At 46.5% G+C, this 22369-nt stretch overlaps 1 protein-coding gene across 1 annotated transcript; it reads right to left on the bottom strand.

Annotated features, from left to right (window-relative positions):
• Window positions 1-19843: 19843 nt before the first annotated feature.
• On the bottom strand, window positions 19844-21665 carry LOC125556545 (putative cytokinin riboside 5'-monophosphate phosphoribohydrolase LOGL9). The gene is made up of 6 exons (XM_048719258.2): window positions 21402-21665; window positions 21205-21302; window positions 21014-21044; window positions 20692-20862; window positions 20476-20619; window positions 19844-20158 (listed from the first exon to the last, which is right to left on the bottom strand). Exons 1-6 carry the CDS (start codon window positions 21600-21602, stop codon window positions 20069-20071), a joined length of 735 nt encoding a protein of 244 aa, XP_048575215.1. The 5' UTR covers window positions 21603-21665; the 3' UTR covers window positions 19844-20068.
• Window positions 21666-22369: the final 704 nt, after the last annotated feature.

Genomic DNA, 22369 nt, shown 5'->3' with positions numbered 1-22369 from the left:
GGAGGAATTTCATGAAACTTTTCATAATCTTCAAACATGTCTGTCTTGCCGTCCACTCCCAGGATGTCCCTTTTTCCTGAAAGAACTATGTGGCGCTTTGGCTCAATGGGCACATCGTCTGGTTCCTCTTGATCTTCACCAGCTCCCCCCGTTGCAGCATCACCGTATTCAGGGGGCACATAGTTGTCATTGTACTCTTCTTCTTCGCCGTCTTCCATCATAACCCCTATTTCTCCGTGCCTCGTCCAAACATTATAGTGTGGCATGAAACCCTTGTAAAGCAGGTGGGAGTGAAGGATTTTCCGATTAGAGTAAGACCTCGTATTCCCACATTCAGTGCATGGACAACACATAAAACCATTCTGCTTGTTTGCCTCAGCCGCATCAAGAAACTCATGCACGCCCTTAATGTACTCGCGGGTGTGTCTGTCACCGTACATCCATTGCCGGTTCATCTGCGTGCATTATATATAATTAAGTGTCCAAATTAATAAAAGTTCATCATCACATTAAAACCAAAGTGCATACATAGTTCTCATCTAACAACATATAGCTCTGCAGAGCATCTAATTAATTAAACCATACATTGAAACTATGTAAAACATTTCAATGCGAAAACAAATGGGATCATAATCGCAACCAAGGTAACAATTGATCCAACGACATAATGATACCAAGCCTCGGTATGAATGGCATATTTTCTAATCTTTCTAATCTTCAAGCGCATTGCATCCATCTTGATCTTGTGATCATCGACGACATCCGCAACATGCAACTCCAATATCATCTTCTCCTCCTCAATTTTTTTTATTTTTTTCTTCAACAAATTGTTTTCTTCTTCAACTAAATGTAACCTCTCGACAATAGGGTCGGTTGGCATTTCTGATTCACATACATCCTACATAAATAAAATCTATGTCACGTTGGTCGGCATAATTTTCATAAACAATAAATGAACCAATAGTTATAAAGATAATATATATACCACATCCGAATCATAGACAGGACGAGGGCCGACGGGGGCGGATACCAAAACCATCGCACTATATAAGATGCAATAATAAAAGTAAGAAAATAATACAAGTATCTATGTAAACATACAAGTAAGAATATTTTTCCTTTCAGAAATAAGATAAAATAAGAGGCTCGCCACAGTGGTGTCGGCGATGAGTTCGGCGCGGGTGATCGACGGCGGTGAAGACGGAGATGGGGCGTGACGGACCGCTAAATCTAGACAAATATTATGGAAAATGGAGCTTGAAGGTCGAGCTTGGAGAGGAGAAAGCTTAAGTAGTGTGGCTCGGGCATTGCATCGAATACCTTGTGTGCATAGGAGGTGAGCTAGAGCACCACCAAGCCCTCTCCCCCTCGGCCAGAGAAAAACAGAGCACTGGGGTGCTCTGCTTGCGAGCGAGGGGTATATATAGGCACCTCATTGGTCCCGGTTAGTGACATGAGCCGGGACTAAAGGGAAGCCTTTGGTCCCGGTTCAAGCCACCAACCGGGACCAATGGTGGTGGGCCAGGAGCGAGGCCCATTGGTCCCGGTTCATCCCACCAACCGGGACCAAAAGATCCAGATGAACCGGGACCAATGGCCCACGTGGCCGGGCCGGGCCCCTGGGCTCACGAACCGGGACCAATGCCCACATTGGTCCTGGTTCTGAACTGAACCGGGACTAATGGGCTGACCCGGCTTGAACCAAAGCCCTGTTTTCTACTAGTGATAACTTCAGTTTCTCTTACCCCTAATCGAGATGATAGTGGCGCACGTGTAGGATTGTTCACTAATTGTCGACCACAGGTCGCCGCGGAGTCGCCCTGCTATGGCGGCGATTCTCAGTTAATGGTTTTTCTTGTTTGCTGTTGGAAAATGTAGAACACGTGTTTTAGAAATACAAAGGCTCATTCCATAAAAAATTAGAGAAATACACAGACTCATATTGTGCGTACACTTGTTGATCGGTTAGTTCGCTTTTCTCTCTTCTTTTTTTTGCAGGGAAGTTAGCTTTTCTCTTTTTAAGAGGTACCAAGCTAGCTGCCCAGACGCACATTCATGCAATATTAAGGCTTGCTGCAGCGTGGATTATTAGGCCTTATTAGCACATGCAGGCATGCATTTTCGTTTCTCTCATCGCCAAGTTACGTGTCGCTATGTTCTGCCGAGCGCCGAAGTAGACCGACCGAATCGTTCGGCAGCTCTTTCTCGCCTACGTAATCAATCCAGCCAAGCTAGTCCAAGTCAGGAGGTTCGCGGGAGGCTGCGCGTACGGCAATACTGTGCAGGTGTAATTGATTGAGAAGAAATCAATTAAGATGCCTGCTTGTATGCTTCCGTGTTAGCTCCGCTCGGGCCGAAGCATACAGCGTGCACTGCGCTCCGGGTTGACGCGTCATGCGATTGACCATGGCACTTCATGGCGCCCTTGATCAGGGAGAGTGTCCCGGGCCGGGCGTTATTAAAAAGGCCCGTTTTGTGAAATTATTTTAGGTCGGGTTTATTTCATGTTAAACTTTGCTAAAAGGGTCAGTTTTGCCTTTTTCACCGACTTAGAGCTCTAGGGACGCGTTTGGTTGCTCATATTTGGGCCAATCAGGTCTGCGCGGGTCGAAAGGGTTCCACCCATGTCTCCGTCGCATGAAACTTAAAGCAGTTCCGGGCCAGGCCCGCGAGGTACTGCCAAATTGGCAGTTTCTCCGCAGCCAGACTAAGTGTGGCCATGTGTGGCTCTTCGCTGCACGCCTCGGGGAGCGCGGGAGACGGACAGACCGCTCATAACCCCCTCTCTCTCGTGTCACCGCCTACTCCCTTTCACACCACGCCTCCTCACTCTACCGCTCATTGCTCTCCTCTCGTCTCCTACAATGAGTCGCCCACCGCTGCGCCGTTCGCTGACCCTATCAGCGCCTGCAACAACCCCATCCACGAGCGGTGGGATGCCGGATTGGCGAATTCCGGGGTCGATCTCATGCGGGTTCTGCGCCCGCCGTCTCCTCTCTGCACTAGGCCGCCTCGTCAGGCCAATGCGGTGCCGGCCACTCCAGCTCCGCCACCGTTTCCGGACTTTGTGGTCCTGGGTTCAGTGGCGCAGCTGCTCGGAACCCCTGTGGGTCGGTGGGTGGGTGGGGGGGGGGGGGGTTATACCCACATCCGAGGGTTTTCTCTGGGCAGCATGGCAGGCCCATGGATGGCGCCCTCCTCCTCAACTACGCGCATCGGGCCAATGCAGACGGCTGTCGGCATTGGCGGCTCCACCTCCTCTTTTCTCGTCATCTCCTTCCCGTCGGGGTTTTCTCCCCGGCCGGCGTACGCTTGAGCTACCCACCCCGGTAAGAACCAAATCACCCCTTCGCTCGTAGATTTGTAGATTAGGGTTTCCATTATTAGCATGCCAATGAATCGATTAGGGTTTTCATCATTAGCATGACAATGAATCCACCCTAGGATCTCGCCATGCTTGTCATCCCTTCGTGGAGGGGATGAAGGAGTGGTTGTCGGTTAGGCTCCCGCGCGTCGTCAGGCTCCTGGCGAACAAGTGGTGCGAGTTCTGGGTTCAGGTCCAAAACTTTCGGGGGCAGATGGTGCTTGGTCGGGGGTGGCAGTACTTCAGCCGCCGTCACAGGATCATCCCCAGCGACCTCGTCGTGCTGCGCATCCCCGGCCTAGGCCTCAAGGTCCAAATCTACAACCACGACAGCTCCATCGGGTGCAAGGTGCGCTGCAACAGGCACAACTGCATCGGTGACCTTGCTTTCCCCCTTTGAACTTGTTAGTATGAACTTATAGTTAGTTTGGTGCGGTGATGGAAGAACTGCTGTGAACTTGTTAATATTTTGTCCAGGGTTCAGCACCCTGTGGTGAAGCAGGGGGCATGGGATGCCCCTGCTGTCTTGAAACTTATGCCTGTTATCAGACTACCATTAAACCTGTTTAGTTGCTTCTTTATCTGTTAGTTTATGTGTTGTTAGTGCTCTGCTTGCTGTTGTGTCTAATTTGATGGTAAGGCCGCCACGTTTGAATGAGGTGAGCAGAGCACAAATATGTATGCAGCCAAACAGATGTGGTTTGCATCTGCTCACCCCTCAAGCACAAATACAGACAATCAAACAACCTGTATTAAAGTGATCATTGATGCAATGGAGGCATCCAAACAACATGCAGATGCTGATTTGGTGCTTATTTTTGCTGAACCAGGCTCTGGTGAAATGTGGCTGAAACACGGGTACTTTTTACTCTAGACAACCAAACACGCCTAGGTGTCCAGTCCATCATCACGTCTGTCGCTGCCGGCCGGTACAGTCTGGTTATAGATCTCCTGTGCGCGCCCACGTACGATAAAGTGGTCGCTGTGCCTTCCCTAAAAAAAAAAGTGGTCACTGTGCCCACGTACGCTCCAGTGATGTGCGCGCATGCATGCAACCGGTACTGGGCACGTGGGTGTACTGGACTGAAAAATGTGGCGCTAATCTGAATTGAAACACTGTTACCAGGACGGCGAGAGGGATGAGCAGTAAATTAGCACAGGCTTTGTGAATCGTGATCGACCTTGGTGCAGAGAAAGGAGATTCTACCGTAGCAACCTCTCTCCGCGAGTAAATTACGCATTTCGTCCTTCGACTTGCTGGCGGCTAACACAATATTAGCCCAAAACTTGTAAAATGCTTCGATACACTTTTTAAATGCACAGATACATAACACATACGGTCCTAGATATAGTCAGGGATACGCTGGTGCTTTGCGGTGGTGCCACGTATCCCTTCGTGTGTCCGGTGCACCTTTGGCAAAACTGACTCTCCATATTTGTCCATAATCCCGTCACACCTTAGGGCAGCTGATAGGTGAGAACGTATCATGTGCCCCGGAGTTTTTGTATTACCGGTGCACCGAACATCAAAAACTGTATTATTAGTTCTAAAAAAATCACGAGAATAATTGAGTCTAAAGAAATAACATACACCTAGCCTGTTACAAAATTTCACTCATAAATTCAACTCACAACAAGAGAAACAAAAATAACAAATTCCGTTATGGTAGTGCAAACGGGCCCAATTCGTGGCCCATTTTAAATTAACAACATTCATGTCACGAGGTGTAAGTTGAATTTTTAGCTAAAATTCTATGACATGATAGACATATATTGTGTTTGTGTACTCATTTATTTTCAGAAATTTTGGGAAGCTTTTGCATGAGTTTTTGACATTTGTGCAGCGTTAGCAGTAGGAACCACTCTTGCACCAGATACGTCCTCGCCGAGCAAGTGTACCTTTATGATACGACACCTACTCAGATGCCTAATTAATTTGAGTCCCTGCCATCCGAAACGACTCTTCTATTTATCTTCCTCGAGAACGACAACGTTGCGCGGCGGTGCCACCTGATCATTGTTGTGGCGTTCACCAGAGAGGCTCTAGCATGTCTGGCAACGACATTGTCGTCGCCCACACTAAGCTTGAGCGATGGGCAGACGACTGCCGGAGGGCGCCCCCCTCCCGCAGTACCGAAGAACCCCTCAAAATCACTTTGTTGCTTGTTTTCTACTCAATTGCGAGCATTTCAACCGCGTTCATACATTCTACAGTGAAATTCATGGTTAATTCGAGCTTGTTTGCCTAGGTTTAGTTGGAATAGTAGGGTTTCAGTTGACTTCGTTAAAGATTTCCTTTTTCTTGTTTGACATATGAAGGCACTGACTTCTCACACCGTAGAGTTAGTGCATACATGATTTTTCTTTGGGAATGGAGCGAATATGTCATATCTGAATGGAAAGAAGGTCTTTTATGATTCCTATGATGCTAGTGAAACTTGCATGTAATGTTGGATGATTTAGTACAAGATTTGGGGTATGAGGATTTGTGCACAACTATCTTATGTATATCTTGATCCTGTGGAAATCCTTGTGCAGATAAATTGGAGAGGGATGATGTGGTTGCCAACCCAAGTGCAAATCTATGTCCTGTTATCAGTTCAATTAAGAGCAATAAAGAGTCCATAGAGGATAGTGACTTATAGAAAAGCATGAGCCTTGTTTGTGTTGAGAATAGCCTAGACAATTTATATGCATGCGCAGAAGGACCAAACAGTAGTGCCATATGGCAATTAGCTGAGCAAGAAAACATGAAGAATAAGGAGTAACTAGTGAGTTTGAGTCAGAGGACTCAAATTATGTTCTAGAAGATTTGATTGACAATGAGTATGACCTGGAATATGGAGATGAAAACTTGGTGCAAAAAAATCTGAATGACGACGAAAAGAAAGGAAGAATGAAAGGGGAAAGGGAAACAGGTAGCAAAAGAACAAAATTCATATGATGAATTATGTGGTTTGTCTGATTGAGATGATGAGGAGATGAAATTCAATCTCCCACATTTCGTTGAATCAGATCTGAAGGAGCCAAAGTTTCTTGTTGTGAAGCCTTATTTGAGTTTCTGCAAAATGCTGTTTAGGAGTACAGTTGCAAGAGAGATTGGGAATTACCTTTCTAAAAAATGTCAGGGCAAGGCTAGGAGCTAAGTGTTGTGATGGATGCCCTTGGTATCTCTATTCATCATATGATAACATGACAAAGGCAATAATGGTAAAAACTTTCAGGGATGAGGACACATTTTACAAGAAGTCACTGGGATCATTTACTGCCAGATACATAGTTGAGAAGTATTTGGAGAAAATTAGAGCAGATGAGAAAATATCATTGAAAATTTTAGGAGCACTTGTGGAGGAAGAATGGAACTTGGAAATTGGAAGGCAAAAGCTTTGGAGAGCAAGGAACCATGCATTCAATACTATTTCACTATTTCAGAAAAGTGATTTCAGTTATTTCACTATTTGAAATAAGTGATTTCAATTTTTTCACTAGTTCAAAAAACTGATTCAGTCAATTAAAAATACATATTTCATTCATTTCCAAAAATTGATGCACCTCACTTTAACAAACATATTTCAGTCATTTCAAAAAACTAATTTCTAAAGATATCATCTCTCGGAATTCAAATAAAAAAAGTCACGCACAAAATTTTGGTTTAAAAGATATGAACCATCTAAATTATCAAAAGGAAATACTCCATCCGTTCCAAAATAGATGACCCGACTTTGTACTAAGTTAGTACAAAATTGAGTCATCTATTTTGGAACCGAGGGAGTAAAAGTGATGGATTTTGTTAGCAAGAGAGGAGAGATATTGTTAGAGACATGCATGCGTCCTAGTCTGTACTAGAGTCAGAAAAGTGAGAGATGGAACCCACGCATACATCCTTTTCTTTTAGAAAAGGCGCCAGCCATATATAACTAACACCTTGAATCAGCAATCAGCGTGGAGTGGAGGATAGCTCTTAGCAAGGGATGTATATGAGCAATCAGCGCTTGATCTCCAAATTTCCTGGCATGTGCCGCCAACTCATGAGCTATCTTGTTCCTTTCTCTCCTCGCCGCACTGATTGAAACATCTTGGAATGCACCCATCAACTCTCCCGCATCAGCAATAATAGAGAACGACGCTTACAGGTTCTTCACTTTGGGGTCCAGCAAAGCAGCAACCGAGGTACAATCAGTTCCAATACACAGGGGGCCAGCATAGAATTTTAACTCCGTCAGCCCGATAGAATCTGAGGGTTTGCCAAGCTGCAACGGACTAGAGAGGAATATGTCCCATCATCACCGTCCCGCTACATCCGCCTGTCCGGCTGCCTGAATTCGACTCGACAGGCCACCCAGAGCTTCCGTAGCTATCCTAGGTCTAGCTCGCAGTGATCACACCATGGCGAATGTACGTAATAGTGTCAAAAACACTCTTATATTACGAGATAAGGAGAGTATATGCATGGTGGGGTAAATAATATGGTGACGGCACGGCGCTGCTTGCTGCCGCCGCCGCGCGGTGATGTTTGGTTAACAAGTTCAGCTTAGTTCCGCGGGGCTAGCTAAGCTGAACTAAAGAGCTCTGGAGGTAGTCAGAGGCAGCGAGCTGGTTGGCACCAGCCGGCCGGAACAAGTAAAGGGCGGAGGGGAAATACATCCCGAAACAAACAACCATGACGGCCGTCGCGTCGGTACTTGCAGCCAAGTACCCAACGTTGCTACCTTCGAGTAGTCGGTCAGTTAATTAATGCAGAGGCCACGTGTACAGAAACACAGAGCCAGATCGACAAAATAATGCAGCCCCACTAGTACATCAGATTATCAGAATAGACAAACACACACGCACAATTGTCAGCCAACAACAAAGGGGCTCTTTGGTAGACTCCAGCAATTCAGCCAGACTGCATTATGCAAATGACCCCGCCTGGTTGAGAACAAACGATGCGAAAACGACGTACCATTTTGTTTGGTCATCTACATGGTGGTTAGTGGGATTTGGTGGAGGCATGCATGGTTCTTATTTGGTGGTGGGACTTCTCGAATTATTTAAAATATTATTATTTTTTATGAAATTTCAAAGCTATAGTTCTGATTTAGTAAATTTCGAATATATGCCATGGTCGTCCTCTGCTGGGCTGAAGAATGACTCTTCGTCCTCACGTGGGCCGAAGAAGCCCCTTTCATCCTTGTTTGGCTGAACATCACTCTTCCTTCCCAACAAGGAGGAACGGGTCTTCATTCTAACGCACCAAGAGTACATCCATACAGTTAGCGGTGAATTAACGAGTTGCTCGACCCGTCAAGCTCATGCTTATTATGGCTCGACTCTGTTTGTCTGATGCTCGTTAAGCTTGTGAGTGCGAAAAAGGGCTCATTAATAGACTACGGTATGTTACAGTCCACAGAAAAAGAGTGTAGTGTGGCTTCTACAAAGGAAGATGGTGACTACATAAGAAGGTGCACTAGTTTGTTGCCTCATATGGGCTAGATTGGGTCGATAAACTGAACAGATGGGCCATGCACTACTAGGAAAAGGGTTATAAATAGGATTAATACTAATGGCGTATCATGGAAGCAGTGCGCCACTACTATATACTAATGGCGCACCGGTTGGTGATGCGCCATTAGTGTGGAAGACACTAATGGCGCACCAGAAACAGGGTGCGCCACTAGTATTAAATTATTATTTTTTTCCATTTTTCCATACATACTAATGGCGCATCAGGTCGAAGTGCGCCATTACTAGTTCTAAGTAGTAATGGCGCACCAAGCAGACAGTGCGCCATTACTGTAAAAAAAATATTCTTTTTTTTTGCAAAACTATTAATGGCGCATCGTTTCATAGTGCGCCATTACTATTTTAAACTAGTAATGGCGCACTATTACCCGGTGCGCCATTAGTATATATATATATATATATATTACCTTTTTGCAAAACTACTAATGGCGCACCACCTTCAGGTGCGCCATTATTAACCAGGGTTACTAATGGCGCATTTGCTGGTGGTGCGCCATTAGTAACCTGGGACCCCAATAAGATATTTTGGACAGCCCCACACCTACCCACTCACTTTCCCCACTTCATTCCCTCCATCTCCTTCTCCAAGCTTTCGGCCATCTCCTCCTCCTCACCTCATTTCCACCATAGATTCATCAAAATTAAGTGGTGAAATTACCTTTTTTTTGATAGGTAAGTAAGGGGAAAGCTATCTTCATGATGTAGATCTACTTTTTTCTCCCTAGCTCGCTCCAACAACGTGCACACGCACTTTTTGTGGCCTAGCTAGATCTATATATGTTTGTGGTGTTGCATGTGTTTGTGGTGTTGCATATATGTTTGTGTTTGAAGGTACCGGTATTTGAAATGCGATAGTTGCCAATATTTTGCCGGAATGTTTTGATTCATTTCCGTTTCGGCGAGAATTTTGGCACTATGCATTCTTTTTGGTCCTATTTTTAGGGAAGGTCATGCCAAATTTTTTTTTGGTTCTAAAATATCGTTTTGCTCTACCCCGCAGGCGACCATGGTCCGCACGATGACTGAAGGCATCGTGAATAGGTTTTTGAGCTCCGCGAAGGCCAAGATGCTTCAAAAGAACGAGACGGAGATAAGATGTCCGTGTCGAAGATGCAAGCTGAAGAGCCTTATTGCGGACCTGGATTCCGGGCAGGTGCGGGACCACCTACTCTTGCGTGGTTTCATGGATGGCTATCGGTGGCAAGGTGATGAAGATGACTATGAAGTCGTCCATGGGGGCCGGGCAAGAAATGAGGAAGGGCAACAAGACAAGTACCACCGCGGCGAGGGCGGGCGAGAAGACGAAGAATCTCCAGGACATGATCACGACGGTGATGCTGTACACAGTCATCATGTAGAAGATGTTGTACATGATGATGAGGAAGATCAAGACGAAGGGCATGATCATGAAGATGAAGATGCCGGAGCAGACGACGATGGAGGCTGGGTGCATGACCCTCATATTCAAGAGATGCTTCTCAAGCAGACGAATAATGCAAGAGCTGCCGCCCGAGAGAAAGCCAAGCTGGATGAACTGGAGATAGACGCGGTTACTCCATTGTATGAAGGATGCAGGCCCGAGGATACCCGCCTGAAAGTAACGCTCATGGCTCTGGAGATGAAGGTAAAACACAAAATGACCGACGCATGCTTCGACGAGAACATGTCATTCTGGCACGAACGTCTTCCCAAGGGGAACAAGTGCCCGACCAGTTTCGAGGAGGTGAAGAAAATCATGTGTCCTATGGATTTACCGCACGTGAAATACCATGTATGCATGAACAATTGTATCATTTATCGGGAAGAGCACGCGGAGTCTACCATATGTCCGGTGTGCGGCGTCACTCGATACAAGAAGAGGAAGAAAGCTCCTCGAAAATCGGTGTGGTACTTTCCGATCACTCGTCTGCAGCGGTATTTCGTGGACCCTAAGGTAGCAAAGCTCCTGCGTTGGCATGCGAATAGGGAGGAGAAGAAGCGGGAAGATGACGGAAATGATCCGGAGATAAATAAAAAGACAAGATGCTGAGTCACCCTAAGGATGCGAGCCAGTGGAAGGCGTTGAACTTCGAATACCCAGAATTTGGAAAGGATCCAAGGAACATCGTGCTGGGCGCGAGCACCGATGGAGTCAATCCGTTTGGCAGCCAGAGAAGCACACATAGCACCTGGCCTGTGTTTGTGTGGATGTACAACCTTCCCCTCTGGTTGTGCATGAAAAAGAAGTACATTCACATGAGTATGCTAATTGAAGGGCCGAAACAACCAGGGAACGACATCAATCTGTATCTGGGGCTGCTGAAGGAGGAGCTAGACACGCTATGGAAAACGCCAGCCAATACGTGGGACGCCACAGAGAAAGAATATTTCCCTATGAGAGCCGCACTGCTCACGACGGTGCACGACTATCTCGGTTACGGATATCTCGCGGGGCAGGTAGTCCACCGATTTGCTGGATGCGTAAGGTGCATGGATGACACAACGTATCGCCAGCTAGATAGAGATCCCGGGTCTTCGAAAACCGTGTTAGTGGGACATCGAAGGTGGCTTCGCGACGATGACCCGTGGAGGAAACGCAAGGATCTGTTCGTTGGTGAAACCGAACCCCGAAAACGCCCGTGTATGAGGAGCGGCGAGGAAATAGACGAGCTGTTGATGGGCCGAAAGATGGGCCGAAATAGAGGAGTCTGCTTGGTACCCTGCTCAACATGCCAGAGAGGACCAAAGATGGGCCGAAAGCAAGGGCAGACTTGAAATCAATGGGCATCAGGCAGGAGCTTCACGCTAATGATGATGATGATGATGATGATGATGATGATGATGATGATGATGATGACGATGAGGCGAAGCAGGACACAGAAAGTCGTTGCAAAGGCAAAAAGACCAAGAAGACCGGAAATGACTACCCTCCCGCGTGCTTCACTCTAAGTCAGGAGGAGATCGAGCAGTTTTTCACCTGCCTCCTAGGAGTAAAACTTCCTTACGGTTATGCGGGGAAGATAAGCAGATACCTAGACCCAGCGAAGTAGAAGTTCAGCGGGATGAAGTCTCACGTCTGTCACGTGCTGATGACGCAGATACTTCCAGTTGCAATCCGTGGGATCATGGCCGCGAAATGCATGTCGACTTCGAGGGTCGACTCGCCGACTTTGAAAGAGCAAACCTAGTCGCGCTACAACACATAGACATGGTCGATCCTTGGGTGATAGAGCACAAAACCTTTATTGAGAAGACGTACAATGACCGAGGCCAACAGAGGACGGACGGAGATATACTCAAAGAGCACAACTCATGTTTCACGCGTTGGTTCAAGCAGAAGCTTGGTACCCCGCTCCACCGGCTGCCGCCGCCGACCCCCCGCACCCTCCACCACTCCACCGCCGCCGACGACCCATCGCACCCTTCCCCGCTCCACCGGCCGCCGCCGCCGACCCCCGGCCCGCACCCTCCCCCACTCCACCGTCGCCGACGACCCACCGCACCCTCTCCCCAGCACCCTCCCCGGCCCGCTCCATCGTCACAAATGAATGCAACTAAAATTGCAAAAAAAACAAATTTGATTATATTTTCAAATAAAAATTTTGATGATATTTTCAAATAATAAATTTGATGTTATTTTTTCATATTCATAAATATTTTCAAATAACAAATTTGATGATATTTAAAAAAAATTATTACTGTTTTTATAAAAAAATTTACTATCATGATTTAAACAAGTTTGAACATATTTAAATACAAATAAATATCAAACAACATTTTAAATGCATAAAAACAAAAATTGGGGAGCCTGGGAATCGAACCAAGGACCTCCTAGTGTGTGTGCTGCGTGCTGACCAATCGGGCTAGTGGGCGTGTTCTAATGGAGATAGGGTTAGGTGGAATATAACCTGACCAGTCGGGCTAGTAATTGAAACAAAATTCTAATGGCACACCAGGGGGAGGTGCGCCATTAGAATCGTCGTACTTATGGCGCACTAGGGGGAGGTGCGCCATTGCTAACCCTCCCCCACTCCACCTATTCCCCTCGCACTGTGGCCTCCCTCCCTCCCTCGCCAGATCCCGCACTCGACCACAACCCTACGCCGCCGCCCCCTTGCTCCGCCCCCTCCGTCCGCCGCGCCTGCACACTGTCGGCGACGCCGCCGCCACTGTGGTCTTGCGCTGCCCCTGCCGCCGCTGCCGGCCCTCCGCCGCGGCGCGCCCAGCCGGCCGAACCCTCCGCGGCCCCCGCCTCCCCTAGCGCGGCCACCGACCACCCCGTGCTCCGTCGTCGTGCCTAGGAGCTGCGCCAAGCTCTGCTACGCCGTCTTGGAGGATTCGTTCGAGCTCCACCTCAACTCCGGTCTCCGCTCCACCTCAACTCCGGCCCTACCCCAGCGCAGCCCGGATCGCCGACTCCTCCTGCTTCCCCCAGTACACCGCCTCCCTCAAGTGTACGCGCATCCTTCCCCCAGTACTCCTCTTCTGCGATTGGAAATGCTTTGCGTTACGAGCCTGCTAGGGATCCTGCAGTATAATCATGCTTGATTTTTAGTATGGCCTTTAGTTTTGTAGGATTCATTTTACCGTGGCTTAACTGCTGAAGAATCTGAAAGTGCTCACAACTACAACTTCGATCTTCAAGCACTGTTGGTACGACATGAACTGGACTTCTTGTGCCAAAATCTTTGAACTGCGTATTTTTATATTAAAAAATGTTTGGTTCTGTTCTAGAGGAAAATGATCTAGTGGTAGTAGTAGTAGTTCTGAGCATTTGGTTGTTTGTCTATTAAAAAAAGTTCAACTAAAAAGAAGTGCAAGCCACTTTGGTGCTGAAATGTGACATTGCCATGGCTGATTGTTCTAAATGGTTCACCCACAACCAATGGGCATGTTTAAATGCAATGCAAGTGCAAATTTGAAACTTTAAAGGAACTGCACTTTTTTGCAAGAGAGAGATAGCACAAGAGAGAGATAGCACCTTTTTTACATGTCTCATTGTAGTTGCTTGAAATTTTAATACAATTAGCCTGAAATAACAGGTAAGTTGCCCCCTATGGGTTTACTCTTTTCGCAAACAGCACGATCCACGGCTCATACATGCATGAACTATTTTTTATGGCTATATACTTGAAGTCTTGAAGTACATATGGCGTAGTTTCTTTTTCAAGTTCTTACAGGAAATTGTGTCTTTTTCCCAACTGCTTATCTATGTGTGAAAGGAGCTAAACTAAGTTTTTACAAGTATCCCCAGTCATTTAGGGTCTTTTTGGATAGTGTCCACACTGAATCGTGTCTGGCTTGGAGCCTCCCTAAACTGTGCCTGGACAGTGTTTGGTTGCTGTCCTGGCATTATTTCCATGCCTCGTTAAGCGGAGAGGGGTGTGCAAGTTTTGTCACCTGTTTTTTGTTACATATACTTCGGGTGCTGTTGGGGGCTTCCTGCTCAATGATTTTGCAGGTACCCCGAGAGGCCCTTGAGTTTGTCGGAATGTCGATTAACTTCCGTTCCGGCAAATTCGGGTACTCCATATGTCCTATTTTCAGCAAAGGTCATGCTGAAATTTGCCGTGAATTTTAGCATGACTTTGCTAAAAATAGGGCATATGGGGTACTTGCGACTAATGCATGGGCCGGGGTATCTTAGTACTTAATCTGTAGATTTCCAAAATTGTTCCTTGGCAATTATTGGAAACTAGCTGTATTCCTCTATCTGAGATATTCTGTGTACATGCAATATATATCCAATCAGTGGGACAAAAAGCCACGAGAAAGTAGAGCTGGACATGTAAGATGCAATCTACTAATGCTTCATTATCACCCTGTTATGCTCAGCCCAACACTCCCAGTCAAGATTGGTGATAGATAGATATCATTCCCATCTTTTGTTACAAGCTAAATTATGTTCCTTGACTCCAAAACCCTTAGTTAGACCATCTGCTACTTGATTAAGTACTAATATCCCCCGACCCTAAATGATGAAAGCTTAGGCTTTTAGGGTGCCTTAGCGTCGACAAACCCTAAATGATTAAACCGTGGCTTTTAGGGTGCCTCGGTGTCGATAAAAACCTAAATGATGAAATCTTAGGCTTTTAGGGTGCCTCGGCGTCGACCTAGGTGGCAATAGAGCCAAGTGATTAGTGCCAAGCTATTAGGCCCAACCTAGGGTGCCTCGGCATCGATAAACCCTAAATGATGAAAACTTAACTTGGCTGCCCCGAATGCCTCGGTGTCGATGAGAAACTGAATGATGTACGCTTAGGCTTTTAGGGTGCCTTGGCGTCGACAAACCCTAAATGATGAAAGCTTAGGCTTTTAGGGTGCCTCGGTGTCGACAAACCCTAAATGATGAGACCATGATCTTGTTCCTTGACAATAACCAACTTTTTGACCAAACTTTTTTCCTATTTAGAGCGAAACATGGCCCACAACGATGAGGCCAGTGGTTCGGGCGGCAAGCAATTCTGGGAGCTGTCCCAGGATATGTCGTCATCATCATCGGACGATGAAAGTCTCTCGGCGGAGTGCGACTAGTGCCACGACGATCGAGGTCTGTGCGACATGCCTCACCTGGACGATGATCGGCGCTTCAGCATTAAGCTCGAGGAGACCTTCGAAGTTGAAACGGTACACAACGACGACAAGTGTTATTTTCATAATTAAGCATGACTTCAACTATTTCAACGTGTAATTTTCATCTTTTACAATTCGAGTATAGCTTATCCCATGCCATGCAAGATGCTATGTCTTGGAGAGGATGGATTTTGAAGACCATGAAATTTCTGAAACAAAGAAAATTCACCTAAGGACTCATCACGATGTGGACTTTGAAGTAAATCTCTATAATTCTGAGAGCGTAACCCATTTTGGTTGCAAAAATTAGGAAGCATTTTGCAAGATGTATGGTTTTGATGAGGGTATGCTTATCACCATGGATCTTGGTAATCCTGACATCAACCAAGACAATATAGACATTTGGGTCCTTGTTGATACGCCTCCAGTTCTACCGCTATGTGAGTTTCTCAAACATAGTTATTAGCTAATTTATATTGTTTATTTCAAAATAGTTGACAGCCTATTTCCATTGACAGCTTATTTTTATTGTTCAAAGAATGTGCGGGAGATGATAGACAAAACCCACTACACCGATGGCTTCGAATTAACAACTTACAAGGAGAAAAATCATTTGGTCGGATTTTGTAGTGACATTGAGAATTACAATATCTACAATCAAACTCCTCAACATTATGGTAGATACGTGCCACTAGTGCATGTGTTCAACTACGGTAACTACCATGGAGATACCCTGGTAAGATTTTTACTATTACGACATCCGTGCATCTTTTGCATACTTCTGAAACTAATACATCATTGCTAACTATGAAGTTATTACTATGTTTTTCAACAGATAATCCCAGAGAATTGTGTGCCTCATATGATGTATCTGAAAGGTAGTGTTAATGTTTTGAACATACAGCCAGGTTGTCCTACGAATCTCAACTGTCCATACGAGATTTCTAAAAGAAGTGGAGACATGAAAATCAAAGGATGGAAAAAATGTATGGACAGTCGTAAGGAGTTTCTTGGAAGCAAAAGGAAGCGAAGCGCAAGAATTGGAGACAGGATGTTCTCCATTCTCCATAATGGAGAGTCAGGGTCAATATTGTTTTATGCTATTTTAGCTTAAATAGGGTATTTAGGTCCTGCCTAATACTGATGATCATGTGCTAAGAACAATTAAGTAGGGTTGGTTCAAAGACTATCAAGATGATGATCGTATGACTTGTTATGAATAACGAGTAGAAATTGTATGATGATGATTAGTAGGACTTGTTAGGATAAGTATTACTTCCGACAAACTCGATACTCGCGGTCTTGAGACTTGTAATGTTTTATCTTTGTTCGGTCTTTTGAATTCGGAGACTAATATGATGAATTGTATTCGAAGACTAATCTTCTATTGTATTCGATGGATCTGATGTTGCTGTGTGCTGCTGTCTATATTCTGTCCAATAATATATTTTATATTCTGTCTAATAATATATTTTGTAACCTGCGCAAAAATCAGAAAAGGAAAAAAAACCAAATATTCATACTAATGGCGCATCACCACCAGGTGCACCATTAGTATGCCAAAGGATACTAATGACGCATCAACAGAGAATGCGCCATTAGTATGACAAAGCCATGCTTACGTATGGCCCCCCGGGAGGCACACTAATGGCGCATGCTGTTACATACTAATGGCGCACTAGTTGGTGCGCCATTAGTATACCAGATACTAATGGCGCACCTGTGGTGCGCCATTAGTAAGATATACTAATGGCGCACTGGTAATGCGCCATTAATAGGCAAAACCAGTGCGCCATTAGTAGGCCTTTTCCTAGTCGTGGTGGTGTTATGAAAGTGTTGTCACGTAAAATAAAAGCATGTGGTGTGTTGTACTAATGAGTTTAACGAGCTACTCATAAAACCTGTTAGCGCATTCGTTAAGGTTAACGAGCTAAAATCAATGATTGGCTTTGCTTATTAAGAAGCGATCGAGCTACAAGCTTAATAAGCCGAGCTACCGAGTGATCATTAAACGCTATGCGATTTTGTTGCAGCCCCACACACTGTCCTATACACCACAGCTCCTCCCGGTCAAACCTTCGTTGTCACCAGGATCGCATCGATGAGTAGAATCCACTCCGATGTAGAACAACTTGAACCATTGATTGTGGAGGACGAATTTCACCTTTCAGTCTACACTGACCACTGCAAGCCTATAGTGCGCTCGGTGTAAATTTTCTAATTAACTGCACACATGTACTCATCTAGATGTCATCAACATCCTAGACATTACCCCTCCTTATATTTTTATCATTGTCAGAGTTGACAACATCGGTTCACGTTCGAGGATGGCAAGGGTCATGGTGTGCATGGCCGGTGGTGAAACACGATAAAGGACAATGTCTATGAGGTTGGCAATATCAATGCACAGTTAAAGTTACTCTTCATCTGAATGAAATTTTGTCATCGATACAGTTGAGCTGGTGTGAGGGCTTAACAAGGAGAGCTCTAGATCGAAGGGGAATGTGATTTTGCGTGTGGTAATATAGGTAGTAACCTTTTGGTTCATGTGGTGAAGAAAGACCCACTCTTCAACCATTGTTGGAACGAAGAGCAATCTTCGACCCAAACAAGGACGAAATATGCCTCTTCGCCCACGTGAGGACGAAGAGTCGCTCTTCGGCTTAGCAGAGGACGATGATGGCGTAGATTTGCAATCTACTAAATCAAAACTATAGTTTCAAATTTTCATAAAAAACACTAGTTTTTAAAATATTATGTCATGCGCTGTGAGAGGAGAATGTAGTCTGACACAAAATATGAGAAAATATTTTTCACTTCGTGGTTCACGCGAGCCTGCATGAGTGAAAATAACCGATTCGACCGTTGCTCCTCAGCTATGCTGGCGGTGCTTTAAGAGTCGTGTGATGCAGAAATCTGATGCAACACAAACAGGCAAACACCGTGCAAACCAAATATTCGTTTCACATGCTGTCTACCTACATCTCGCAGGCTGCGAAACAGCCCCAGATCGAGAACCAAAGTTGGCACATGAAGGTCAAACCAGCTAACACAAATCCACTGTGCAAATACCCCGTCAATTGGAAAAGAGATAAAATAACTCATTGTGTAAGTTAAGCTAGACAGATATTTAAGTACCATTATTTATGGCGTGCACCATGCACACCACCGTTCCAGCCAGGTATACATCATCAAAGTAGACACGGAACACACTTCCGTACGTCAGCCATAAAATTGATTTACCCAAATTGCAAATTCAGTCAACTTATTTTGTTGTACCGATTATTAGCAAGCACAAAACTGGAACCTGATCGTACTTACACGCAGCCATGGTCCAAGTTTAACACGCGATCGCGATGCGTGCATGCACCAACACCAAAGAGGAACATTCCCGTTCCTGCGCTCGTATATGCATGCATGCCGTACGTGTGACAGTAGTACTAATAAATTAACACAAATGATAAGTACAAAAATGATTTAGTACTTTCTTTTTTTTTCTTTCTTAAAACTGTATGCTTACATTCAAATCACGACACAATACACAGTTCTTAACCCCGAACGAGCATACACTAACACACGTATAAACAACCAGAATAACAAAAAACACCCTAAAACAATAAGCAAAACATGAAGCCCTACAAAGCTCTTGAAGACCTCCGAAACTCTGTGTCATCAATTCTGAATCTTGAAAAAAGACCCCTGTAACACAGTAATTTGCATCCAGACCCAAGCAGGTCCTCATCTTCAACCATGTCATAATCATCGCCATGCTGCTCACCCACTTCTTCGCTCCGGCGCCAAAAAGATAAGGACACACATGTGCATCCAACACGCCTGCACCAACCTTCGCCATCTGTGGCTTTGTGTACCGCTATATGTGCCTCTTTCGGATGAAAGAGAACTACGATCCGGTTCCGACACCGCGGCTGGGCCAACCGTCCGGGCAAAGCAGGACATCCCTCCAGCAGCAGCACAAAGAATGATGAAGAAACACAGTAGAAAATCATACTGACGAGGAAGAAGAATTTTCGTCTCCACACAACCACCTACCCACTTGAGAACCAAATATGCCAGTGTCGGTCGACCGCCAGACACCATAGCCTGAGACCTCAACGAGGTCCGGGGATCCCCCGCTCCGCTGGCTCCTAGATGAAGGTTAGAGCCCCGTATGACCACAAACAGAGCCCGAAGAGACTTATTTAGACGCGCCGCCGTCGCGACGATTTCAGCAACGACTCCCTCAACCCTAACCCTAAACACACCGGACGCAAAGATCCGAGGTTACCCTTCCTCCCACCGCCGGAGCGTCTGGCGGAGGGAGTGGGAACCAGCGGCGGTGCCGACAGCGCACAAAGGCATCCGCTGCTCTTGAGATCGCCTCGCTAACCACCCCCCGCTCATGATTAAAGCATCATACTCTTCCTCTTTTTCGGTTTATTAGGTCACACATGTCCAAGATAAACAATTTGATGAACATTACACAAGTTATATATTGCAATAATGATACCATTAATTGGAAATTTCAAATGTACTATTTTACAATGGAATAGCTTTTGGGATATATAATTCATACTCACATTGCTAAGACTCTGACGAGCTAGAGATATGCACCGGAGCTAAAGCGTGGTAAAATGAAAAAGTAGGTGACTACTGACTAGCGTAATTAATCAAGTGCTGATCGATCTCCCACCGCAGCTTGGGCGCCGCCGGGTCGTCCTCCTCCACCGCCACGTACTCCTGCGCCCCAAAGAAATGAACATCAACAGTTACGTACTTTCTTCGTCTGAAAAAGCTTTGTGTCTTAAATAAATATATCTAGCATCAAATTAGTGCTAAATATATTCATTTAAGGGGCAAATTTGAGAAGTTTTTTTGCACAGAGGGAATACTGAACAATCGTGGAAACTTTTCAGCTGGACACGCTAGCTAGGTAGGACGACCACTAATCAAAGAGTAGAAGCAGCTAGCTAGCTCGCTGGGAAGAAGCTCGCAGATGCCGTTGCACTCACCACGCAGCTAGCTAGTCATGCATGCAGGAGATTAACTGTACGTACCTCGAGCTTGTGGACGAGGTCCCTGGCGTCGGGGGCGCTGACGAAGATGTGGCGCTGGGATGGCCGGATGAAGCCGTCGTCCACCGCCTTGTCGATGAAGGCCAGCAGGAAGTCGTAGTACCCATCCACGTTCAGCAGCCCCACCTGCACCCATCCGTCCGCCATCAGCAGGGTAACTAGAGCATCCAGGACCAGTTAGTCGATGAATAGCTCAACTGGTTTGGTGTGGATGCCGAGCTGCGCCCAGGCGATGACCTCGAGCAGCTCGTCCAGGGTGCCGTAGCCGCCGGGCAGCGCGATGAAGGCGTCGGCGTTGCGCGCCATGGCCGCTTTCCGCTCGTGCATCCCGGACACCGCCACCACCTCCCCCACCGTCTCCCCGGTGATCTGTAACATCAGTCCATTTTACTTAATTAGAGCTGTAGTAAAGTAGTCCTACAAGCTACTGCTACTCCCCAAGGATAGTGCAAACTATGTAATTAAGATGCATGGCATCGTCCCATGTGGTTGTGGTTGGGTGTCGAGACGTCGATCGTACCTCTTTGCCCATGAGAATGGTGGGTATGACGCTGCACATCAAAGAAAAGCAGAACGCGACTGCCGTGAGCAACTTAGTGGGACATGGATACTGTTAATTAGGCCGGTCGGAGAAACCTCAGTTTCGACAGAAAGGTAGCAAAAGAGAGAAAGGAAACCAGGCGATCGACAATAATGCAAGTGTCGACTCACCCGATGACGTGGCCGCCGGCCTTGTGAACGGCCTCTGAGACCTCCCCCATGAGCCCCAGGCTGCCACCGCCGTACACCAGATCCATCCCACGAGCAACCTGCCACCACACACGCATGCCCGACATGCTTATAACTACTAACTAACTAACTAAACATCATGCACAAAACGTGTGCAATTAACTTGAGGGATTACGTACCAGCTCCTTGCCCAGCTCGACGGCGGCGTCGCGGTAGCAGCTGCGCTTCCCGGAGCTGCTCCCGCAGAACACGCACACCCGCCGGAACCGAGGCCCCTCCTCCACCTCCACCTCCAACTCCACGACGGCGCCCTCACCAACACTGCCGCTGCGGTTCTTGGCCGCCGCTGTCTCCTCCATCTCTCCGCCGCCGCGCCGCATGCCTCCTAGCTTAGCTAACTTGGTTGCCGACTGCCGTACGTACCCGGCTGTGCCTTGCGCTCTCGCGTGTGGACTGTGGACTGCTGGTGGCGGGTGTCGATGGGTATATATCATGGCATGGGAGCGCAAGGGAACGGGAGTTCGTGATGAATGGTACACTACCAACTACGGTACAAGTGTTTCTTTTACCCCAGTTAGGGCATCTACAACGGTAACCCGTAAATTTCCTCCCGCATCCATATGCAGACTGGTCTCTCCGCGGACACGGATGTGGGAGGTCGACATTCAACCGTAGTCGTTTTTTGTCCGCTAGCAAATTCAAATTCAAATCTACGCTAATCCACAACCTGCCGGATCACATCCCTGATCACAACCAAAAGGAGGCAAATATGTTTAGTTTTTACACATCCGACCCAAAATAATATCAGTACGGCAATCCGTGCATTTCTGTCATGTCGGACCGGACATTCTAGCAAGCTGCTCCGCGATCATGGAGGTGTTGTCGCCACCACCTAGGAAGTCTCCGCGGCCGCCTCCACCTCTGCCACGTCCCCATCTTCCACCGATGCTGACTCATCTTTCTACCGCTCCAACATTTGGTAGCGGACAGATTGCATGATAATTCTAGCGTCGACATTCAAAGAGTCGATATTCAAGGTCAACACCTTGGTGTCCTCCGCGTTAGCGGCAATCTTCATCCTCATTTCTTCTAGCGTAGCCTTCTCCTCGAGTGCCGCCTTCCTCTCTTTGATCATGGCCCTCCTCTC

Source organism: Triticum urartu, chromosome 5A (assembly GCF_056163025.1).
Source record: "Triticum urartu cultivar PI428250 chromosome 5A, HENAU_Tu73, whole genome shotgun sequence".
Lineage (NCBI taxonomy): Eukaryota > Viridiplantae > Streptophyta > Magnoliopsida > Poales > Poaceae > Triticum > Triticum urartu.
This window is presented reverse-complemented; position numbering and strand designations above follow the sequence as displayed.